At 47.1% G+C, this 20,015-nt stretch overlaps 1 protein-coding gene across 1 annotated transcript; it reads left to right on the forward strand.

Moving 5' to 3' along the window:
• The first annotated feature begins 2,028 nt into the window (after positions 1-2,028).
• LOC310700300 (uncharacterized protein) lies at positions 2,029-19,612 on the forward strand. Its single transcript, XM_083489563.1, has 8 exons — positions 2,029-2,309; positions 11,755-12,025; positions 12,426-12,518; positions 13,136-13,270; positions 14,443-14,667; positions 15,043-15,194; positions 16,679-16,785; positions 17,803-19,612. The coding sequence occupies exons 2-8, from the start codon at positions 11,920-11,922 to the stop codon at positions 17,942-17,944; spliced, it is 960 nt and encodes a 319-aa protein (XP_083345689.1). The 5' UTR covers positions 2,029-2,309; positions 11,755-11,919; the 3' UTR covers positions 17,945-19,612.
• Positions 19,613-20,015: the final 403 nt, after the last annotated feature.

Below are 20,015 nucleotides of genomic sequence, written 5' to 3' on the forward strand. Positions count from 1 at the left end.
CTTCTGGGCTGCTCTCTGCTACAGCCTCTTCCTGCTCACTAACCCTGCTACCTCTTCAGTTTCTGACACCTTCTTCTCCCAGTCTGCCTCCTCTTCTTCCTCTGACCTCTTATCATCATCCCACCACCAATCCCCTGGCTCTGAGCTTCCTTCCCATCAGGGTTCCTTTGGGAGCTCCCCAGCTGGTGATACCTCCCACCCCTTCTCTACATCCAGACAGTCCATGACACATATGCAGTCTTGGATTCCATCTGACCTTAAACATCATCACACCAAGTCTCTTTGATCCATTGTACTCTTAATGGCCCATCGCTCAGGCTATCGTCTCACATAGGAAACTAGCCTGGTTTAAGCAGCTTTGAACCATGCTAATTCCAGGGATTACGTGTCTAGCACACAATTTAGCACCCCAAGCCTTAATTAAATGCTAACACATGTTAGGTCCAGAGATTATAGTGGTCTAGCACCCACAAGCTCATAACAGTTAGCAGTGGGTTTTCCCAGGGGGAAGTGGCTGGGCAAATGGAAATGTAGTTTTGGCAGATTAACATGTCCCAGCCTAAGGATGTAGCATCCTTGGATTCTGAGGACCCCAGTGCTGAACAGCCAATCAGAGGTCCCCGTGTTCTTCAGTAGGAGGTTACTGGAGAAGGCTGGGCTCCTCCAAGTGAAGCAGCATCTTGCAGCGCAGCACCTAATCAGCCAGATATACCCCTGTTGGTTACCAGGTATACAGGAGGTATTCAATTCAGTTTGCATTTAAATGCAAACCAACCTGATTTGCACTTTTCAAAACAATATGTAAACCAAAACACAGGAATACTTAAAAAGTTCACACTGCTCTGAATTTTGCAGTGCAGATCTCCAGCCAAGTAATATGTACTAATATATATATGTACATACACTAGACTAAGGTGTGCATAAAAAATGCATGTGTTGGTGAAAATAACAGGCAATGGTGCATTATATTATAGAAAATGGCTTTGCAAAAAAAGTATATTAGACTAAATTGCACACAAGAATGTGTATATTAGGTGAAATTTGTGCTAAAATGCTGGTGATTTTCATGAGGGCTTTAAAAAAGTAAATCACTAACTAATGTGGAAATATGGTGGATTGAATTTAAAATTATAAAAATGAGAAACTGAGAAACCAAAATTGATAGATTTGCCCATCCACTCACCCATTTGACCTTACATAGATCTCCTTCATATAAGGGGGATCTTGATAGGCCCACAATTGTTCCCAGCATGGAGGAGCAGTGCTTTGGGTGTCTGGGAGGCCTTCTCACTCTTGCCAAATGGCTTTTCAGTGGGAGCTGCAGCATTTGCCCTCATGGCCTGTATCTCATGTGCCTTGAACAACCAAGGGGCTTTATGTGTCCTCCTTAGGTAATATTTCCATTGAGGCATTTCGTATTTTGCTTCACTAGAGAGGTAACAAATGGCAAAAAGACTATTTTTGTGTGATGGTGCTCTGTTTATGGAATTCCCACTCCAGACTGGATCCACCTGACACCTTCATTGTTAAGCTTTGATATACATAGCTGTAGGTTTTATCTGTCACCAAATTTGGGTTTTGTTTTAGTTACTACGCAGCATAACACAATGCGCAGCATAACACAATGATTGTGAAAGTATACAATGTCAATGGATGCTTTCATTATCATACTGTATGTGCTGAAAAGCTGTTCAGTTGGGGGGGGGGAGAGAAGACTATATATTCTGAAAATATTTTTTTCTTTACGCTTTCACACCTTGTCCTGCTGTCCTTCACATTCTTTCCAATTTGGTGAACGTGAAGCTCTCAGGACACGTTTTTTCTCAAAGATCCACTGTGTCGTGTGAGTCACTGTTGTCAAAGAGGGATTTGGAGGAAAAGAGGTTGTGAAACGAATGTGGGCAGGCTGTTTGCCAAAAATGTACGCGCCTCTCAGATTTCTTAATAAAAGGCATTTTAATTCTTTAGAAAAGTCTGACACAGACTTGAGTCTGATACTTTCTTCGCTTCCTGCCTCTAGGCAGAAAAGCATGGATCTGAACAACTTTGAAGCCTCACCTACACATTACACACAAATGTATGTTCGTGTTCATTCCTTGGTTTGTTTCGTTTAAAGAAAAACAACTTTGGAAGAAGGGAATTCAGAGTGGAGAAGCACCAAGGGTGCTCAAATCTTTTCCTCCTGCTGCTTTTCAGATCACCTCAGCAGTGGCTGTTCCTCCTCTAGCCTTCAAAATGTGAGTTCCATTTGGAAACCACATAAATAAAAGCCACTGGAATTGGAACAGCCAATGGCTGATGAGGAAAGGGTAAGCACCCTCAACTGCTTCTCTATGACAAATGCCTTCATGATCTGTCTAATGTTTCTTTAGAGACTTGCCTCTGAGCACATCCAACTTCTTATGACACAGGTAGTCCTAGGATAGAGGAATCTCTTCAGTAAAAGGTCTGTAAAGGTTTCCCTAGGGAGTTGCACAAAGAAGTCAGTGCCCCATGGTATAGTCTGAAGGCACATGAGACCACCACTTTGCTAAAGCCGCCAAGAAGGTCTGGGTCTGGTCAGTTCCTGGATGCATAACTGCCTGCAAGCAACTTGTATGGTGCCTTAAGCTCTGTGGCAGTACTCTCCTTTCAAAACTATGCCGCCAAGGCAGGGAATACAAGCTTTCACTGAGGTGGCGGCGATGGGACATCGTGCTGGGGGCGGGGTGGGGTGGGGCGCAAAAGATCAGGAGCACACAGGCGATCACTGTTTGTAATCCCGTGATCAACCTGGAGCACCCAAGCGATCTACCTGCCGATCACAGTCAACCGGTTGAAGATGTCTGCGCTAGGCCTTTTAGATTTAAATCTGTGGTGTCGATTTTCATTGTTCTGTTCTTCATATACTTGTTATTTCAAAGTACATTTTATTGATTTTATGGTTTGTATTCTTCCTTCATTAGTAGCTGCTCTGGGATTTTTGATATGGAAGGGCAGGGTGGAAATTTTGTTTAAAGCAAAAGAAAAGCAGCATTAGTTTTGGTTAGCCCTGAGGAGATGACACAGCAGGACTCCATCTGTGATATCCTGAATCACGACACCACAACTTCTCTTTTTGCTCTTCTGTTCGTGTCAGCATTCCATTTCCTGGGCTGGAGATAGAAAACGTTTTTAAGAGAGTTGGGAAAGGCCTTCCATTTCACTGGTCCACATGAAAATTTAGCTCACATTTTAAAAATAACAGAGCAGTAACATTTGTGCTCAAATTAAACAGAGAGATAGTTCCCCGCCATGCACACACCTTTTTGTGATGGTTCTTTTTGCGGGTTGCCATATTTCAAACAGTGAAAATCCAGAAAGAAAAGTTGTTAAGCTTCTTTGGGCAAAATCACACAAAAAAATATGCCATTTTTGAGCTATTTTTATAAAGAAATGGCCCCAGGAAAGTTTGCCATTATACACTTTTAGGCTCCAGGCAAAAATGTTCCTTTTTAACCAGGCCTTTGGTTGACTTGATTGACATCCTATGCCCTTTTAAAATGTGGCTTTGGGGGAAGTTATTGGGTTATTTTTTATTTTTTTTATTATATATCTTGTGGTTTTATATTTTGATTTTGTTCTGTGAACCGGCCTGAGACCTCTGGGTATAAGGGCAGTATATTTATCAAATAAATAAATAAATAAATAACGGCACTGCCGACATGGGCTGCCATACATCTGGATTTTCTCAGACATTTTCCCTGATTTCTGCTCAGACACTGCTAGAGACAGCTGGATTCTTTATATGTCCGGGAAATTCTGGACTTATGGCAACCCTATTTTTGCCATTGTTTTTAAAGATACTGTTTTTAAAGATGAGGTGAGACCTTTAACACACACAGGGCACTGGAATACCAAAGCAATCTGTATGTTTTGTAATGACAGCAAGGACACTCAGGGGCGATCATGTCAGTGACTATGTGTCAGCAGAGAAATTTCCCAGAGCATCAGATTCCATCAGTCTCCAAAGACGGACCAACTCAAGGGTTCCCTACTCTTGCAGAGGGGAGTAGCTATATCCAGCCCAAACCTCATCAGGGAATGGTTCATCTGTGAGAACGAACTCACAGTGAATCCACCTATCAATGGAGTATTACCAGTCCACTCTGAGGTGAAGATCAGGGAAAAGGGATCCCTGATTACATGTGTTGAACTGCTGATGTACTGAGACATCCGCATGGAGGTTGTGAAGTCCCATCAAATCCCATCCACTAATGTGGATGGGAAACATTGCGAGTAATTCAATGCTGGAATCTTCTGATTGTTCCATCAGTGCAAACACATCAGATCTGATGTGCTGATGAATATGTAAATGATATTGTATAAAAATGGGAGTAAGCATATGATAGTATGTATGGTGTTAGATGTGTGGGTAAGTATATTAGGTGACTGGGGGCAAGTGTGGAAATCTAGGTCACCTCCAGCATCTTTGTGCTGAAGCCTCAGTGACAACTGGAGAGGCCTCCTCAGGGCCCTCACAAAAGATTAAACTGTAAAGTGAGGTTTGAGAAAGTTAAAACCCTTGACACTGAGCTAAGTGAGGAGCTTTTAATGAACAGCATGTACTGGACCACACTAGATATACTGGTCTCAGAGATTATCCCTTCCAAACAACAAACCTAGAAGGTGCTTATGGAAGGTGCAGTTGAGATCCTGATAGCTGAGGTAAAGTTTTCTTGGAGTGGAAAGAAGGAAGCTATGAAGTTAGTTGCACATCGAGGCCTCGCACCCCCTCCTTTGATGAATAAAAACATGTGGACACCAGTATTTTAGGTTAATGGGCAAAAAAGGCCACAACTTTTATTGGTTACAGAATGTGAGTGGTGTTGGCTTTAGGCACTGGACCCAAAACGACTATATCTGACTCCTGCCTGCCATGCAGGAAGTCTCACAAGGGTTAACTACCTGTAGGGGGAACCCTGTTGATGTACATCACCTCAGAGCTCCCCTGGGGTCACTGGAAAGGTCATGCCACGGCCCTAGCCACCACCCAGGCTTTGGACAGTAACCATGACCCCAGGATTCCTTTAACGGAACACCCTTAAAGGGGAGGGGCAGGTGATAGCCACAACCTCCCCTCTCATAAACCAAGCTTTTCCAGTGCCTAACCGCCAAATCTTACAAAGTTGTGATGATTTGCTACAAGGTAGGTGAAAACCAAGTGGCTGGTGCCAGTTTGCCAAGTGGAAAAAGTCTACCAGGCCCCTCAACGGCACCCAACCAAGGTCCAAAGCACAAGAAGGAGCTCCCGGCTGTGCAGCCGCTTAAATGCGACAAGCCATGCACCCAGCCAGCCAGATTGGCCTGCTGCAGACATGACACATGCCGGGACTCCCCTGTGACACGGGGGCCCAGACACTGCTTAGGGCAGGAAGCGCAAGGCCTGTGCGCAACCCCACCCATCCCTGAAGATGAGCAGCTTTGTAAACTCTGATCAAGATGAGCCAAAAATTTTAGGCAATGATGGGAGCAGGAGAGAAGGTCAAAGCTGCAGAGGCAAACCTGGACACAGTATTCCAGGTACAGTCTGAAGAAAGCAAAATAAAGCAGTACTCTTACTTCCCTTGATCTGGACACTATACTTCTGTTGATGCAGCCTGGAACAGCATTACCGTAGCTTTTTTTTTTACTGCTGCATTACTTACGTTGAGCTTGTGGTCTACTAAGACCCCTAGATCCTTTTCACAGGTGTCCCACATCTTATATTTGTGCTGCTGGTTCTTCCTAAGTGTAGAACCTTACATTTGTCCGTGTTGAAATTTGTTAAGTCGTGGGTTGACATAGCAGCCGGCACAGCGATTTCTTCAAGTAGCTCTTTATTATGGTAAACTGGAATAGAACTGCCTGCGAACAGCTCAGCCGGCCTGTATTTATAGGCAGCCGGCTGTCAACATTGTAACCACAACAGCCCAGAGTTCCCGCCTAAAATAACAGACGCGGACCTGAGTGAAAACTATCTACAGACCTGAGTGAAAACTATATACAGTATCCCCCTGTTGGCCCAGGGTGAAAGTACACTACATAACACCCCTCCCCACCGAGATAAGGCGTTAGTTACAATCGTAATGGTTTCCTTATATACAGCACTACGCGTAATGGTTCAATTAAGCACAAAAGCATATCGGTTACATTTCCCATACTTAGACCAACAGTGATACCTGTCCAACAACATAGTCCTTTAAATAAGTTGGGCGCTTGGAAACTCTGCCAGACCGCCGGGGACTGGTAGCCAAGTCCGGAGGGCCACACAGTTCTCGCTGAGGCTGTGGTGCGACCCTAGGTGGTGTTGGAACCAACTCCCCTGGATCCGCTGCTGTGGGTGGAGCCTCCGCAAGTGGAGTGGTCTGAGTCTGTTCTGAAACGGCTTGGTTCGGCTCCACGCTGGCAGCTTGCGAGGGAGGTGTAGGTGGGGCCTCGCCATCTGTACGTGTCTCTTCTGGAGCCGCAAGCGCAGTTGGGGGCACCTCGGTAGTGTCCAAGTCCCCAACCCTGCGCCTAAGCTGGTCTATGTGCCGTCGCCACAAGCGTCCGTCTTCGAGTGCCACCTGGTACGAGCGAGGTCCAGTGACTCCCACTACTGTGGCTGGCACCCAAGGGATGTCCCCCACATAGTTCCGGGCAAAGACCTGGTTTCCTGGGACAAATGACCGTGGTGCGTTGGCACAGCCTGGGGGTTCAGCCACGGCAAAGTCTGGGTGTAGCCGGTCGAGCGGTGACCTGAGGCGGCGGCCCATAAGCAGTTCAGCAGGACTCCTCCCTGTGGCCGTATGAGGGGTGATGTGTTGCACGAACAAGTATTCGGCAACCCGCTCATGCCAGTCTCCCCGGTCCAGGCGCGCCAGTGCCTCTTTTGTCGAGCGCACCATTCTTTCCGCTTGCCCGTTGCTGGATGGATGAAAGGGTGCCGTTAGGGCATGGCGGATGCCCAGTCCCAAAAGATACCGCTCAAACGTGCCTGACGTGAACTGCGGTCCGTTGTCAGAGACAAGGACATCAGGACACCCATGCGTTGCAAACAGGCCTCGCAGCACCCGGATGACAGCTTCGGTAGTGGTGGAGGGCATCAGGGCGACCTCCAGCCATTTGGAATAGGCGTCCACCACTACCATAAAGGTCCGGCCGTGAAAGGGGCCAGCCAGATCGATGTGCACCCTCGACCAGGGTGTCTTTGGCGTCTCCCAGGTGTGTCCCTTAGCTGCCGGTGGTGCAGGCCTCGACTCCTGGCACGCTTGACAGGCGGACACCCAGGCAGTGATGGCATCGTCCATCTTAGGCCACCAGACGTAACACCGAGCCAACGCCTTCATTTTGACAATTCCCGGGTGGCCAACGTGCAGAGCCTCCAGGACGCGCTGACGGAGTCCCTGGGGAATCACGACGTGGTCTCCCCACAGCAGGCAGCCGCGATGAGCTGAGAGTTCATGTTGTCTGGTTGCGAAGGGCTGAAACTCCGATGCAAAAGGCCCTTGTGGCCACCCCCTCCACACCCAGTTGAGCACCCGGCTGATGGTGCGATCCTGGGCAGATGCGGAGGCCACAGTGGCAGCCGATACAGGCGCTGCCGGAAGATCCTCAATCAGAAGGAGCGATGAAGCTGGAGCCGGGTCTTCCACAAATGCTGGAAGAGGGCAACGGCTGAGGGCGTCGGCATGGCCCATCGATTTCCCCGGGCGATGGATGAGCCGGTAGTGGTAGGCAGCCAGGAAAACAGTCCATCGCAGCATGCGTGGTGAGAGGACCGGTGGAGTTGGACGATCACCGGCGAGGAGGCCCAGGAGTGGCTTGTGGTCAGTGATGAGGTCAAAAGTCCTGCCATAGAGGTATTCATGGAACCTCTTCACTCCAGCCACAAGTGCCAATGCCTCCTTGTCGAGCTGGCTGTAATTCCGTTCCGTCGGAGATAGTGTCCTGGAAAAGTAGGCGAGCGGTGCTTCTCTTCCATCTGGAAAACGGTGACTAAGGACAGCACCAATGCCAAAAGGTGAGGCGTCGCAGGCAAGGACCAGCGGCCTGGATTCACTGTACTGTACCAGCACACTGTCTGAAGAAAGGAGAGCCTTGACCGCGTTGAAGGCCGCCGTCTCCCGATGACCCCAGGCCCAAGGCGTCTTAGTGCTAAGGAGTCGGTGAAGAGGCTCAGCCACTGTGGCTTTGTGGGGCAGGAACATGTTATAAAAGTTCAGCAGCCCCAGGAATGCCTGCAACTCCGTTTTGTTCTTTGGGGTGGGGGCCTGCTGGATAGCGCGGATCTTGGATGTGGTTGGATGAAGACCGGAGGCATCGATAAGATAGCCCAGGAACTCTACCTGTGGAACGGCGATCTGGCACTTGTCCCTCTTTACCTTGAGCCCGGCCTCCTGGAACCTGGTCAGCACGGCACGGAGGCGCTCGAACAGCTGCTGGTGTGAGTCTGCAGACACCAAGACGTCATCAAAATATGGTACCACGCCCGGAAGCCCTTGCAGGAGACGCTCCATAAGGCTTTGGAAGATGCCAGGAGCCACACTCACCCCGAACTGCAACCGGCGGCAACGGAAAGCCCCCCGGTGGGTGACGATCGTCTGGGCTTCAGCAGTGGCATCATCGACTGGCAGTTGTTGATAGGCTTGGGCAAGGTCCAGCTTAGCGAAGACCTTACCCTCACCCAGGGAATGCAGCAGGTGTTGGACAACAGGAACCGGATAAGCGTGCTGCTGAAGTGCCTTGTTGATCGTGCACTTGTAGTCAGCGCAGATTCTCACCGACCCATCTGGCTTGACAGGCGTGACGATGGGGGTTTCCCACTTTGCGTGGTCAACCGGCTCCAAAACTCCTTGGGCGATCAGTTTGTCCAGTTGTTCGTCCACCTTAGCCTTGAGAGCAAAGGGAACCCGGCGTGGCTTTAGCTTGATGGGGGCGACTTGTGGATCAAGGCTAAAGGAGATGGGCGTACCTGTATATTGGCCCAAGGTGCCGTCAAAAACCTCGGCAAAGTCTTTGACCAGACCCTCAGTCTCTGCGTTAGAGATGCAGTTGATGCCGGTGACTTCCAGGCCGAGGGCATCAAACCAGTCTAGCCCTAGGAGGCTTGGCCGCTGACCTTCGACCACCACCAACCGGAGCAGGCCCGAAAAATCCTTGAAGGCGATCCGGAACCGGCCAACGCCTACCACGGGAATGTCGTTTCCCTGGTAGTCTCTCAGGTGTACGCGGTGAGAGTCGAGTTGCCTTTTGGACACTCTGGGTACCAGTCTTTTGATGGTGCTCCATGACACGATGGACAGGGCAGACCCGGTGTCGATCTCCATGTCACATGGAGCTCCTTCAATGACCACCGTGACGTTCAGCTTGCGTCGCGTAGGCGAGTCGGTTTGGCCAATCGTGGTTCCAGACGGGCAGCGGCAGTTGGTGAGAGCGAAACAACTTTCCTTGGCAGACTGGAGTGAAGACTTGGACTTGCGAGTCGATGAAGGGGGGGTGTCAGACGGAGCCGATCGGCAGACCTTAGCGATGTGGCCCCTTCTGGAACACTTCCTACAGATGGCGTCTCTGAATCGACACTTGGCACGGGAATGGTTGCCTCCGCAGCCAGCACATTCCGGTTGGCCCTTGGACTTCTGTTGGAACTTCCTGCGCTCCCGCTTTGTCTGGTGCACGTCATCGTCTTCACTGGAGGATGCCTCCTCACTGCTGGCCTCTTCATGATGCACCGGAACTGGCTCCCTAGCAAGACGCGGGCTGCTGGACTTGCGGATCTCCTGGGCGGAGCGTTCAGCAGCTTCTGAGGCCACAGCCTCCTCAATGGCTTTCTGTAGCGTGAGGTCTGGCTTGGCTAGGAGACGCCGTTGCAGATGGATGTCCCGGACCCCGCAGACGATTCGATCCATCAGGGCATCGTCTAAGTCTCGGAACTCACAGTGCATTGCAGCCTGTCGCAGGGCGGTGGTGTAGTTGTTGATTGACTCCCCCTCTGCCTGGTTCCGGTGGTAGAACGCATGGCGGGCAGCAATCTTGGACGGCTTTGGTGCGTAGTGGTTGCGGAGCTTCTCTTGGATCGTGTCCCATGGTGTTGCCTGGACTGCTTCAGGCGCAACCAACGCTCGGGCCGTCTCAAACACCTCAGGCCCACAGAGGCTGAGGAATAGGCCCCGCTTCCGCTCCTGTGATACTTCTGTCAGCTCGTTGGCTTGGAGGTAGCAGTCGAACCGAGCGAGGTAGGAGTCCCATGATTCAGAGGCTGGCGCAAAAGGCGGTAGAGGCACAAGTGAAGCCATGATTCCGATGCCGGCGTGAAGGGCGAGGGATGGAACACAGTGCTCTAGCCAGAACAGTCAGCTCTGAATTGGTTCTGCCCAGTGATTTCGCTCAGTGATTTTGCTCTGTGATTCAGCTCAGTGATTCAGCTCAGTTCAGAGGCTGGCCGCATCTGGCTGTGCTCTGATGTCCATCCATCCCACCTTCGTCGCCAGTGTTAAGTCGTGGGTTGACATAGCAGCCGGCACAGCGATTTCTTCAAGTAGCTCTTTATTATGGTAAACTGGAATAGAACTGCCTGCGAACAGCTCAGCCGGCCTGTATTTATAGGCAGCCGGCTGTCAACATTGTAACCACAACAGCCCAGAGTTCCCGCCTAAAATAACAGACGCGGACCTGAGTGAAAACTATCTACAGACCTGAGTGAAAACTATATACAGTATCCCCCTGTTGGCCCAGGGTGAAAGTACACTACATAACAAAATTAATCTTGTAAGGGACCAGTTCGCCAATCTGTTAAGGTCATCTTGAATCCCAATTTTGTCCTCCCAGTTTGATGTCATCTGTAAATTTGATGAGCATCCCTTCAATTCTTTCATCCAAGTCATTTATAAATGATGACGAGGAACCATTAATGAGCACTTTTTGGATTCATTCAGTCAACCAGCTACAAATCCACCTAAGTTACCTTGTCCAGTCCACATTTTACCAGCTTTTCTGCAAGAATATCATGGGGGATAATTAGGCATGGTATGTTTGAAGAAGAGTGGTTTCCCTTTTTTACGTTTATTAATAAAGGCCTGTACTTTTTTAAACCACAAGGAACTCAGAAATAATTTGGGAAGAACTTGATGAACTGAAAAGCTGGCTATGCAACTTCCTGTTCAGGAAGCCACAGGATGAAATGTGACTCTTGAGTGGGGTTCACATCATACATTTAAAGCATAGTTGGTTGATTGGCACCCGTCTGTCTCGGGGCGCAATGGAAAAGTGTACCTTCAGGGGTGAAGTCAAACCAGTCGTGGCTTCCCCCAAAGACTCTTGAGAGCTCTGGCTTGTTAAGACCCCTCTTCCTCTCCTAGGGCTACAGTTCTCACAGTGGCTTAACAATCACTGCCTCTTTGCAGGGAACTCTGGGAACTGTAGCTCTGGAAGGCAAATAGAGATTTACTAACAACCCTTAGCACCTTTAACAAACAACTCCCAGAATTCTTTGGGGGAAGAAGCCGTGACTGTTTAAAGTGGCATAAAAGTACTTTAAATGTGTGGTGTGAATGTGGCCTAGATTGCTTTCTACTCCTACACTTCATGGAGAACTATGTATTGTTTAGTCACTGTTGTTTTTTATTATCATAAATAAAATTACAATAAATAAAATAAATGTTAATGGACTGCTATTGCTTATCTTAGGTTCTATGTTCTATGTTTCAATATTTATATATGACTAGAAGTATGTTTATTAATAAAAATAGAAAATTAACTCTCACTAATTTTGCTCAGGTGTAACCCAAACACAGCTGATGTTCCCTTATATACCAAGATATTGAATCTGCCACAAACCATTTTAAAAGGAAGAGAAACCAAAGAAAATAGATGAAATGAAACCTGAGAGCAGGAGGAAGATTTGTATTTCAAGTGAGCATCTCACTTTCTTCAGTGTAGACCATGTATGATGACACAGGAGTATCAAGCAGAGGAGAAGATCTCCAGCTGTATGGGTCTTGCCGTCCCCTACCCCAACAACCCGTAAGGAAAACTGGAATTGTAGAAGGTATTTTTTTTTGCTAAAATATGGTCAGCAGGGGAGCAAGAGAGGTGCTATGTATTATTAAGTTACTCCTTCCACCCACCCATGCCTTCTGGGATAGAAGTGTCTCAAGCTTAGCAAATGGACAGTTGAGGTTTGCTTTAAAGCATAAGCTGCTGGACTAAAGTTAATTAGATAAACTTGGGATGTGTTTTGGGGTGGGGGGAAGCGACAGCCCACCTTCTGAAGCATGGGTGGAGAGGCGAAGAAGAAATAGGCGTGGACTCAGATTCAAGAGCAGCAAAAAAAAAAATTGTGGGAAGCAGAGCTCACCTGCTACAACTGGGAAGAGGAGCGTACCAGCTCCCGTTGATATCCGTATTGGTACATTCCAAAAGTTAACTCTGTCCACCCCCCTGTCTAGACGAATATGAAGACTTTGACAAAGAGAGCGACTATGACAGCATCTCGGTGCCTCAGGAAATGGAGGAGCCAAAGGCACTGCCTGAACCACCAGGTATGAGAAGAACGGACCCTTGCTTGCTTCAGTGTTGCTGCCCTCTGTTGGCTATTATGCATAAGGGAAGACTGGGATGGCAGCTATGCGTACACTGTGGCCTTGTAACAGTGGCCTTGTTAATTATAGCTAACCATAGTTTATAAGCCATGGTTAATAGGGCTGCCATATTTCAAAAAGTGAAAATTCGGACACTAACTTCTTCTTTTTTTGCAAAATTGCAAATAAATATGACAACACTGCTGACATGGGTTGCCATACTTCTGGATTTTCCTAGACATTTTGCTGATTTCCACCGGGACACTGCTTCCGGTTGCAGTATTCCAGATATGTCTGTGAAATTCCAGACGTATGGCAACCCTACTGGTTAACATATTGCAGACAATCACTCAGACCATGCCTTTTTTGTATCCACAGCATAGCTTATATCACCCTTACAATTACCCCAGCTTCTCCACAGCTCCAGCATGCTATCCTGAATGCCTTTGCGGCACCCTTACACTGGCAATGCCTCACCATGGCAGCAGCCTGCTTGCTATTGGTTTCTCTTTTTTCCTGAAGTTGCCATTCTGAGCTGTTTCAAATCTCTCCCTCCCTCTTTCTCTCTCTCCACCCAGCCACAGCTCAATGCACCTTAACTCTAGCCCGATGGACCTTAACTCCAGCCCAATGGAAAGGCTGTTGGAGAAACTGCCTGGTTCTGCTCCTGGCTCTTGTGGGTCTCCTGATCGGCATCATTCTCCTTGTACAGCGTGAGTGCAAGAAGTAGGAGGGGTGTTCATGTGTGTCAAGACACACTGTGGAGCACCCCAGCTTCAAGAGATAAAAGCAGTGAGGGACTGGGACTCAAAAGGGAAAGAAGATTTATATGTACACGTATATGGTGTACTGTGGTGCTGCAGCAAGGAAGGAAAGGAAGGGCTGCGTACAAACAAATGAGCTTCATGGCTCTCTGTGGTTTGGCTGGCATCTCCCAAGACTGTCATCTTCGCAAGTTTCAGATCTCAGTAATTACACTGGAAAGTTGTGGGGGGGGGGGGTAGGTCAATCCCTTTGGCTGAGCCTTGGTAAGTGCAAGGCCAGTCACAGTACCATTGGAGGGGCTCTGTGCCTCACAGAACCCAGCAGTCCCACTCCCAAGTCAGAGAGTGTGACCAACAGAGGGAAATGGGGAATTCCTGACTGAATCCACTGTATTCTGTCACAGGCTGTGGCTATAGGGCGAGCTGCGTGGGCAGGGCTGGGCTCTTCACATATATTCTAGCTCCCCACCTTGAATATTTAGCTTTCATTTGAAAAGAAGCATCTAGTATTTTTACTACAGAAGTTATAAGGAAGGCCATGCATGCAGTATGCTACTTAAATGTTCAGGAAGAAGTGAACTGGGAAGACGTAAACTGGCCTGTGAATGCAAAGGCACTGGGATAACTGACCCATATTTTTCTCTCTCTAAAATATGAAATTACATTTCATTTTATTGGTATTTAATACAGTGGTACCTCAGGTTACAAACACCTCAGGTGTTTGTAATACTTTGGGTTACAAACTCCGCTAACCTGGAAGTAGTACCTCGGTTTAAGAACTTTGCCCCAGGATGAGAACAGAAATTACGCGGTGGCGGCGGCGTGGCAGCAGAGGGAGGCCCCCTTAGCTAAAGTGGGACCTCAGGTTAAGAACGGTTTCAGGTTAAGAACAGACCTCAGGAATGAATTAAGCTCATAACCCGAGGTACCACTGTAATGTTAAATAACTTTACACATATTGGCTTTGCATTCCTGTTGTTCTGTAATGATCCCTTCCCTGTATGCTTAGGTTCCTTCCCCATAAAATGTCTGACTGAAGACCTGCCTCTGGAGGAAACAGCAACAATGGGATGGGGCTCCAGGGTGGCTCATGCAATGATGCCCATCTCTTGCCCTTCTAGATGCTGCCATCTTCTCTGAGCTTGGGAAGCTGAATACCAGCTGCCCACAGGAAAGCTGTGATGTTTCAATCATCCCTCTAACAGCTGACAAATTGAAGACCGCTTTTCTGAAAGAACTTAAAGCTTTAGAAGAAAGTAATTACAAGAGGAGTGAAACAACTGATAGAAGAGTGGAGGAACAAATATCTAAATTGGATGGAAAAATAAATGCATTGGAAAATAGAGGTATGTGCGAGAGGAACAAGATGTAAGCAACTGATATAGAAAAGCAAAAAGCATCACTGAACAGAATTTATCCACGGAAACCTCTGGTCAAATCTATTTGACAAACTGGGGCTCTATGCAGGGATAGTAGAGGGGGGAACATCCCAACCTCCATGTTTTAGACCACATTATGACAGTTCCTAACCCTGAGATGTGTCTTGCCATCTTAGTGGTTCTAATCCCAAATAGCGATGTATAAAGAGACATCCTATCTTTGTTGCAATCAGAACTGTTTCTGTTCTGCTACAGTTCAGCTTGCACTCCAGTTAATCAATCTTCCCTTTACTGCCACTATTCTTATTGATAGTTTCCATATAAAACTTTTCCCTCTTTCAGAAATCTGCAGGAGGACTGACCCTTTATCCTGGCATGAGTTTCTAGGAAGTTGCTACTACTACTCAGAAGACGAAAAACAATGGGAAGATGCCAGAAAATTCTGCATTACTATCAGTTCCCACCTGGTCATTATTAACAGCAAGCGTGAGCAGGTCTGAGCAGCACCTTTGGTCGTAAGGCGCATTTGCTCTGTTCATTCATAAAACTGTCTTTTGCTTGGCCCTGTAATTATACTCTATCCAAACCAGATTTTCCTAAGAATTCAAGCAGCTTCCAGTTCCTAGCTGTTGCTTTCCTGGACCTAGGCAATATATGGGTAGAGAAGAGGATAGGGAAACCTAAGAAAATACATCACCACTCTGGTAATTCATTTTTAATTTTTAAAATCAGCTAACATATTGTCATACATATATAAGTTCTGAGTGGGCAGGTTTTACAGGTCTTGCACTTATTCTGTCTGTCACGGTCCAGTCTATGGGTCAGAGTCCTGGCAGAGGACGTCAGGACCGGAGGCAAAATGGCGGGGTGGGAGCAGGAATGAGAGTCCAGAAACCAGGGGTCCGAGGGTCAGGAAGCAGGGAGTCACAAAGTCAAGGGTCCAAGGGTCGAGAAGCTGAGGTCCGAGGATCAGGAAACAAGGACTCAAGAAGCTGAGGTCCGAGGATCAGGAAGCAAGAAACCGAATGCAGCAAGGCAGGAAACAAGTTGCTGTGGCAAAGAGCCAAAGGGAAATGCTGACCTTATATCCCTTCCTGGCTCTTGCGACCAGGTGCAGTGAGTTACCAAGCGGTCTCACCTGTGCGGCCGCACCTTGCCTCTCCAGAACAAACTTAGGAAGGCCCCAGTCTTGTGAAGCCCTACTGGTCACAGGGCCTAGCTCCTGCATGCACTCCTGACACTATCTGTGTACTGCTATCTGTTTATATCCCACCTTCCCTCCAAGTAGCCTAAGGCCACATAGATGTTTCTCTCCCCTACCCACCCACAAATTGATAGCATCATCCTCTGCAGGGAGCACAAATGGAGGCAAAAGGCCAGTCATTCAGGGTGCCTCCAGATGGTCCCTATTTTGTGGGAGAGATTCAAGTATACACCAGAAATTTAGGTGTGCACCATTAAGGTTGATTAAAGCCCTTTGTCACCCTAGTGCAACAAATCCACCCTAGTGCAAGAAAAAACAGGCTTTTGTAGTTCTCAAAGAGAATGTGTAGGCCCTACAAACCAGAATAAATGCTGAATAAAGACTAGACATAGCCTAATCTCCATGTAAGCTGTGTGCAAGCAAATCATGAATGCTCAGTAAACTGGTCATGTGGAGGAGACCCTCGGGCCATCAGTGACAATCCTTAGAACAAACAGGAATATGCAAGTATAGGCATAGAATCATAGAAATTTAGACTTGAAATGGACCACTAGGATCATCAAGTCCAACCCCCTGCAATACAGGAACCTTTTCGCCCAACGAGGGTCTCGAACCCATGACCGAGTGACAGGATTGGGGTGGCGGAATTCTTGAGCAATCATTCAGGCCAATCTCCTGAATGCATTTTTATCACAGCAACATATTGCAGCTAGGCAGACTATGGATTTCATGTGCTACAGCATTTGTGAAGGTGCTACATGTTTTTCTTCCTAGAATTTTGTGGTTACAAAAATAAAGCTCACCTCGGTCTGGATTGGCATAAGTGATGCAGTGAACGAGGGAGCGTGGCAGTGGGTTGATGGAACAGCACCAACAGAAAGGTATGTGGATGATACCTATCTCTTCTTTCTGGACCCCTTACAGGGAAAAGGCAGGGGGCAGAACGGTGTCAGGAATTCCCAGGAGCCACATAGCCATTCCTCTTTTACCCTGCAGCCTCCTGCGCCCCTGAAAGCTTCTCAAGGGGGTTCATGGGGTGTGGGGCAGGGGAATAACAATGTGGAATGCAGCTCAGGGGACTGTTGTGGGAAGAGAGGATTGCATAACCCTGGCCAGAGCAACATCCCACATTGTTTATTACTCTGGAGCAGCTTTTCTGGGAGGCAGAAGGATGGAGAGGAAAGAAACTTTCTTTCTGTTATGCTCCTTCCATAGGATTCAATCCCTTGACTTGATCTAGTGGAGCAGCTCAAGCAGCTGAATCAACTATTCTAGCTGCTTTCCTAGATACAGGGCTCATCCAGACTTTTGTGCTGTGTTTCTAGGCACAGGTCTGGGCTATAAAGCTCTGGGTCCAAAAGTCTTGCTTGTTTGTTCTTTGTTCTGGCGCTTTCCCTGAGGAAACCCACATTTTACCGCTGAATTGGAGCAAACGGCAAGCAGGTTTTTATCAGTTTGCCGTTTGCCCCAATTCAGAGGTAAAACGTGGGTTGTCCCAGAGACTGACACCCCTCCCCCGTGCTCAGACACAGAGCTTTCAAGTGTGAAGCTGAAATATGGCATGAAAGGAAGTCTGAAAGAGCTGCAGTTTCAGGTTAAGAACGGACCTCCAGAACGAATTAAGTTCTTAACCCGAGGTACCACTGTACATGGTTATCATTCACTGCCACTTTGAGGCATTACCCCTCCTCCTGTTTTTTCACTCTCCCATGTCATCCCTCCCTTTTTGACCAGCTTTGTATAGTATATTTGCTCTCCAGAGCACAACGAGGTGTGATTTGTGATCAGGCGGTCCCCAACTTTGGTTCCCTACAAACGTAGAAGGCATCCACATAATTCAGCAAGTCTCTTCTGCAGTGATTTCACAATTCTGTACTAACTGTGCTTCTCTGTTACAGATTCTGGAGGCAAGGAGAGCCCAACAATAATGATGGTGTGGAAAATTGTGCTGTCCTTTATAAGGAGGGTAATTGGAATGACATTGACTGTAATTTAAAAGTCCACTTTGTCTGTGAGAAGCCAACAGGTTGCAATTGCTAAAAAAAAATAAAAATGAAGAAGGAGATCTTTCTATATGGGATCCTTGACACAAGCTTCAAGGAGTTCACATCTCTTGAATATAGCTGGATATTCCCTAAATGACCAAAGCTTTGTGGATGTTTGGGACCATCATTAGTGTGGCATGTGTTGTCTAGATGTCTTTGGGCAACAGCCACCTCCAACCATTGTCCAAATACATGGAACTCTTGGCTAACCTATCAAATGAAAATGGTTGCAAGCCCTCAGTTAGGGTGTTCCACAGCAGGGTTGTCTTAACACTATGCAAAGGTGTTCCCACCTTGGCTGCAGATGAATTAGGAGTGACTAAAAGCATCCAACTGGGATGAAGCTGATTTAAGAAACAACACATTAGGATGTGTTCGCCATCCCATTTACTGCGGCACTCACTTCATTTCCAGTGCTGGGTTTTAAATCCATTTTAACACAATGTTATCCAACATGCATATGTATCTTGTACTTTGTTACAGTTTGAAGCATTGTTTCCTAAAGCAGCTTCACACTGATTGGAGTGCTGTTCTGAGGGTTCGCCCAACTTCCAGAGCCAATATCAGAGGGGCACAAGAGGGGAGGAGGGGAAACCCCATTGCACACATGGAAGTCCTTGCACAGGGCAAGGACAAGACCCTTAGGTGAATACCTCCTCTGGTAAGAAAGTACAGGAAACATAAGCACTTGGATAATGTTATATGAACACAGATAAATACCGGTAACTTAGCACTGGAAATGCAGTGAGTGCACCATAAACGGGAGTGTGAAAACAGGCTTAGTTTGCAGTTATGTCTTTCACAAACAAACTGTTCAGTCTGCTTTATATCATCCCTTCCTGAGAAGATAGCTTTCCCTGTTCTACCTATTGTACCTATTGTTCTTTTCAGGGTCCTACCTGCTACCTTGCTAGCATATGGGTAAAAGCACCAGGGATGGACTTACTAAATGTATAATAGCAATTGCAGTTCTTGTGGTCACATCCACACCATAGCACTCATTTACCACTCCCCACAGAAGTATGGGAGCTGTAGTTTGTTAAACTTTCTGGAAACTCCTAATTAATCTCTTCACCCTTAACAAACTACAGTTCCCAGGATTCTTTGGGGGAAGCCATGGTGTTAAAGTGGTATTGTATGTAGAATTCCTTATCATTGTTTATAATCCTCAGAACCTTTTCAACAGTACAGTTTCTAAGTGAGTGCTTTCCCACTTTATTCCTGGGCCATTGGGCTCTAACCTTATCTTCCAATTTGTACCCCACAAATCCCATCCAATTTGTGTTAATCTGCAAATTTGTGGAATGCTTTCCACTCAAAATTCTTATTCCTAAAAATAGCAAAACCACCCACAAAGCCTCGCTGAAGCACTCCTCCCAATTGATCACTCAAGTAAGCACCTACCTGGAGATAGTCCCAGGAGTTTGTTCTAGCCCACATTAGAATAGGTCATCCAAAGGACATGTAAGTGGTCCTTTTAATCTAGTGCATAACTGGCAGCATTATAACAATGTCTGAAGCAGCTGTGATGCTAATCCGAGGTATCAACTCTTTCTTAAAGTCTTTGATGTCCTATATAACCTATATCTAGGAGTGTGTCTCACTTATTTTGAGCATTATGTTCAGAGTTTGATGTCAAAATTAAAAATCACAATGGGGAAAATCTGAGTTTTTGGAGTCTTTTTTAGAACTGCTTACAGGGATCACCAGCCTCTTTGAACTGATGGGTACACAAGACACCCAAGCACACTCAACAATCTATTCTAACAGATTCCTTCAAAATCAATTTTCAGCCCTTCAGCCTACTGATTCAATCTATTCATTCAAGTCAAATTTCAGCTGGGGGAGGGGACCCTGTGAGTATCAGGAAATGTCTCAGTAGACACTGAGCGTGCCAGTACTGTGTTGGTAACTCCTAGTGTAGCACTATCTAAGAGTATACAAGCAGGGCTCCTGTATTCAGAGCTTGTGGCTGAGGTAGATTAAAGAAAAGTTAGTATCAAAGACATAAGCCCCTACTCTAACTTGGGCCTTACTTCATGCATTTAAAAAAAATGTTTTGAACA

Source organism: Podarcis liolepis (assembly GCF_965112155.1).
Source record: "Podarcis liolepis genome assembly, chromosome: 2".
Classification (NCBI taxonomy): Eukaryota; Metazoa; Chordata; class Lepidosauria; order Squamata; family Lacertidae; genus Podarcis; species Podarcis liolepis.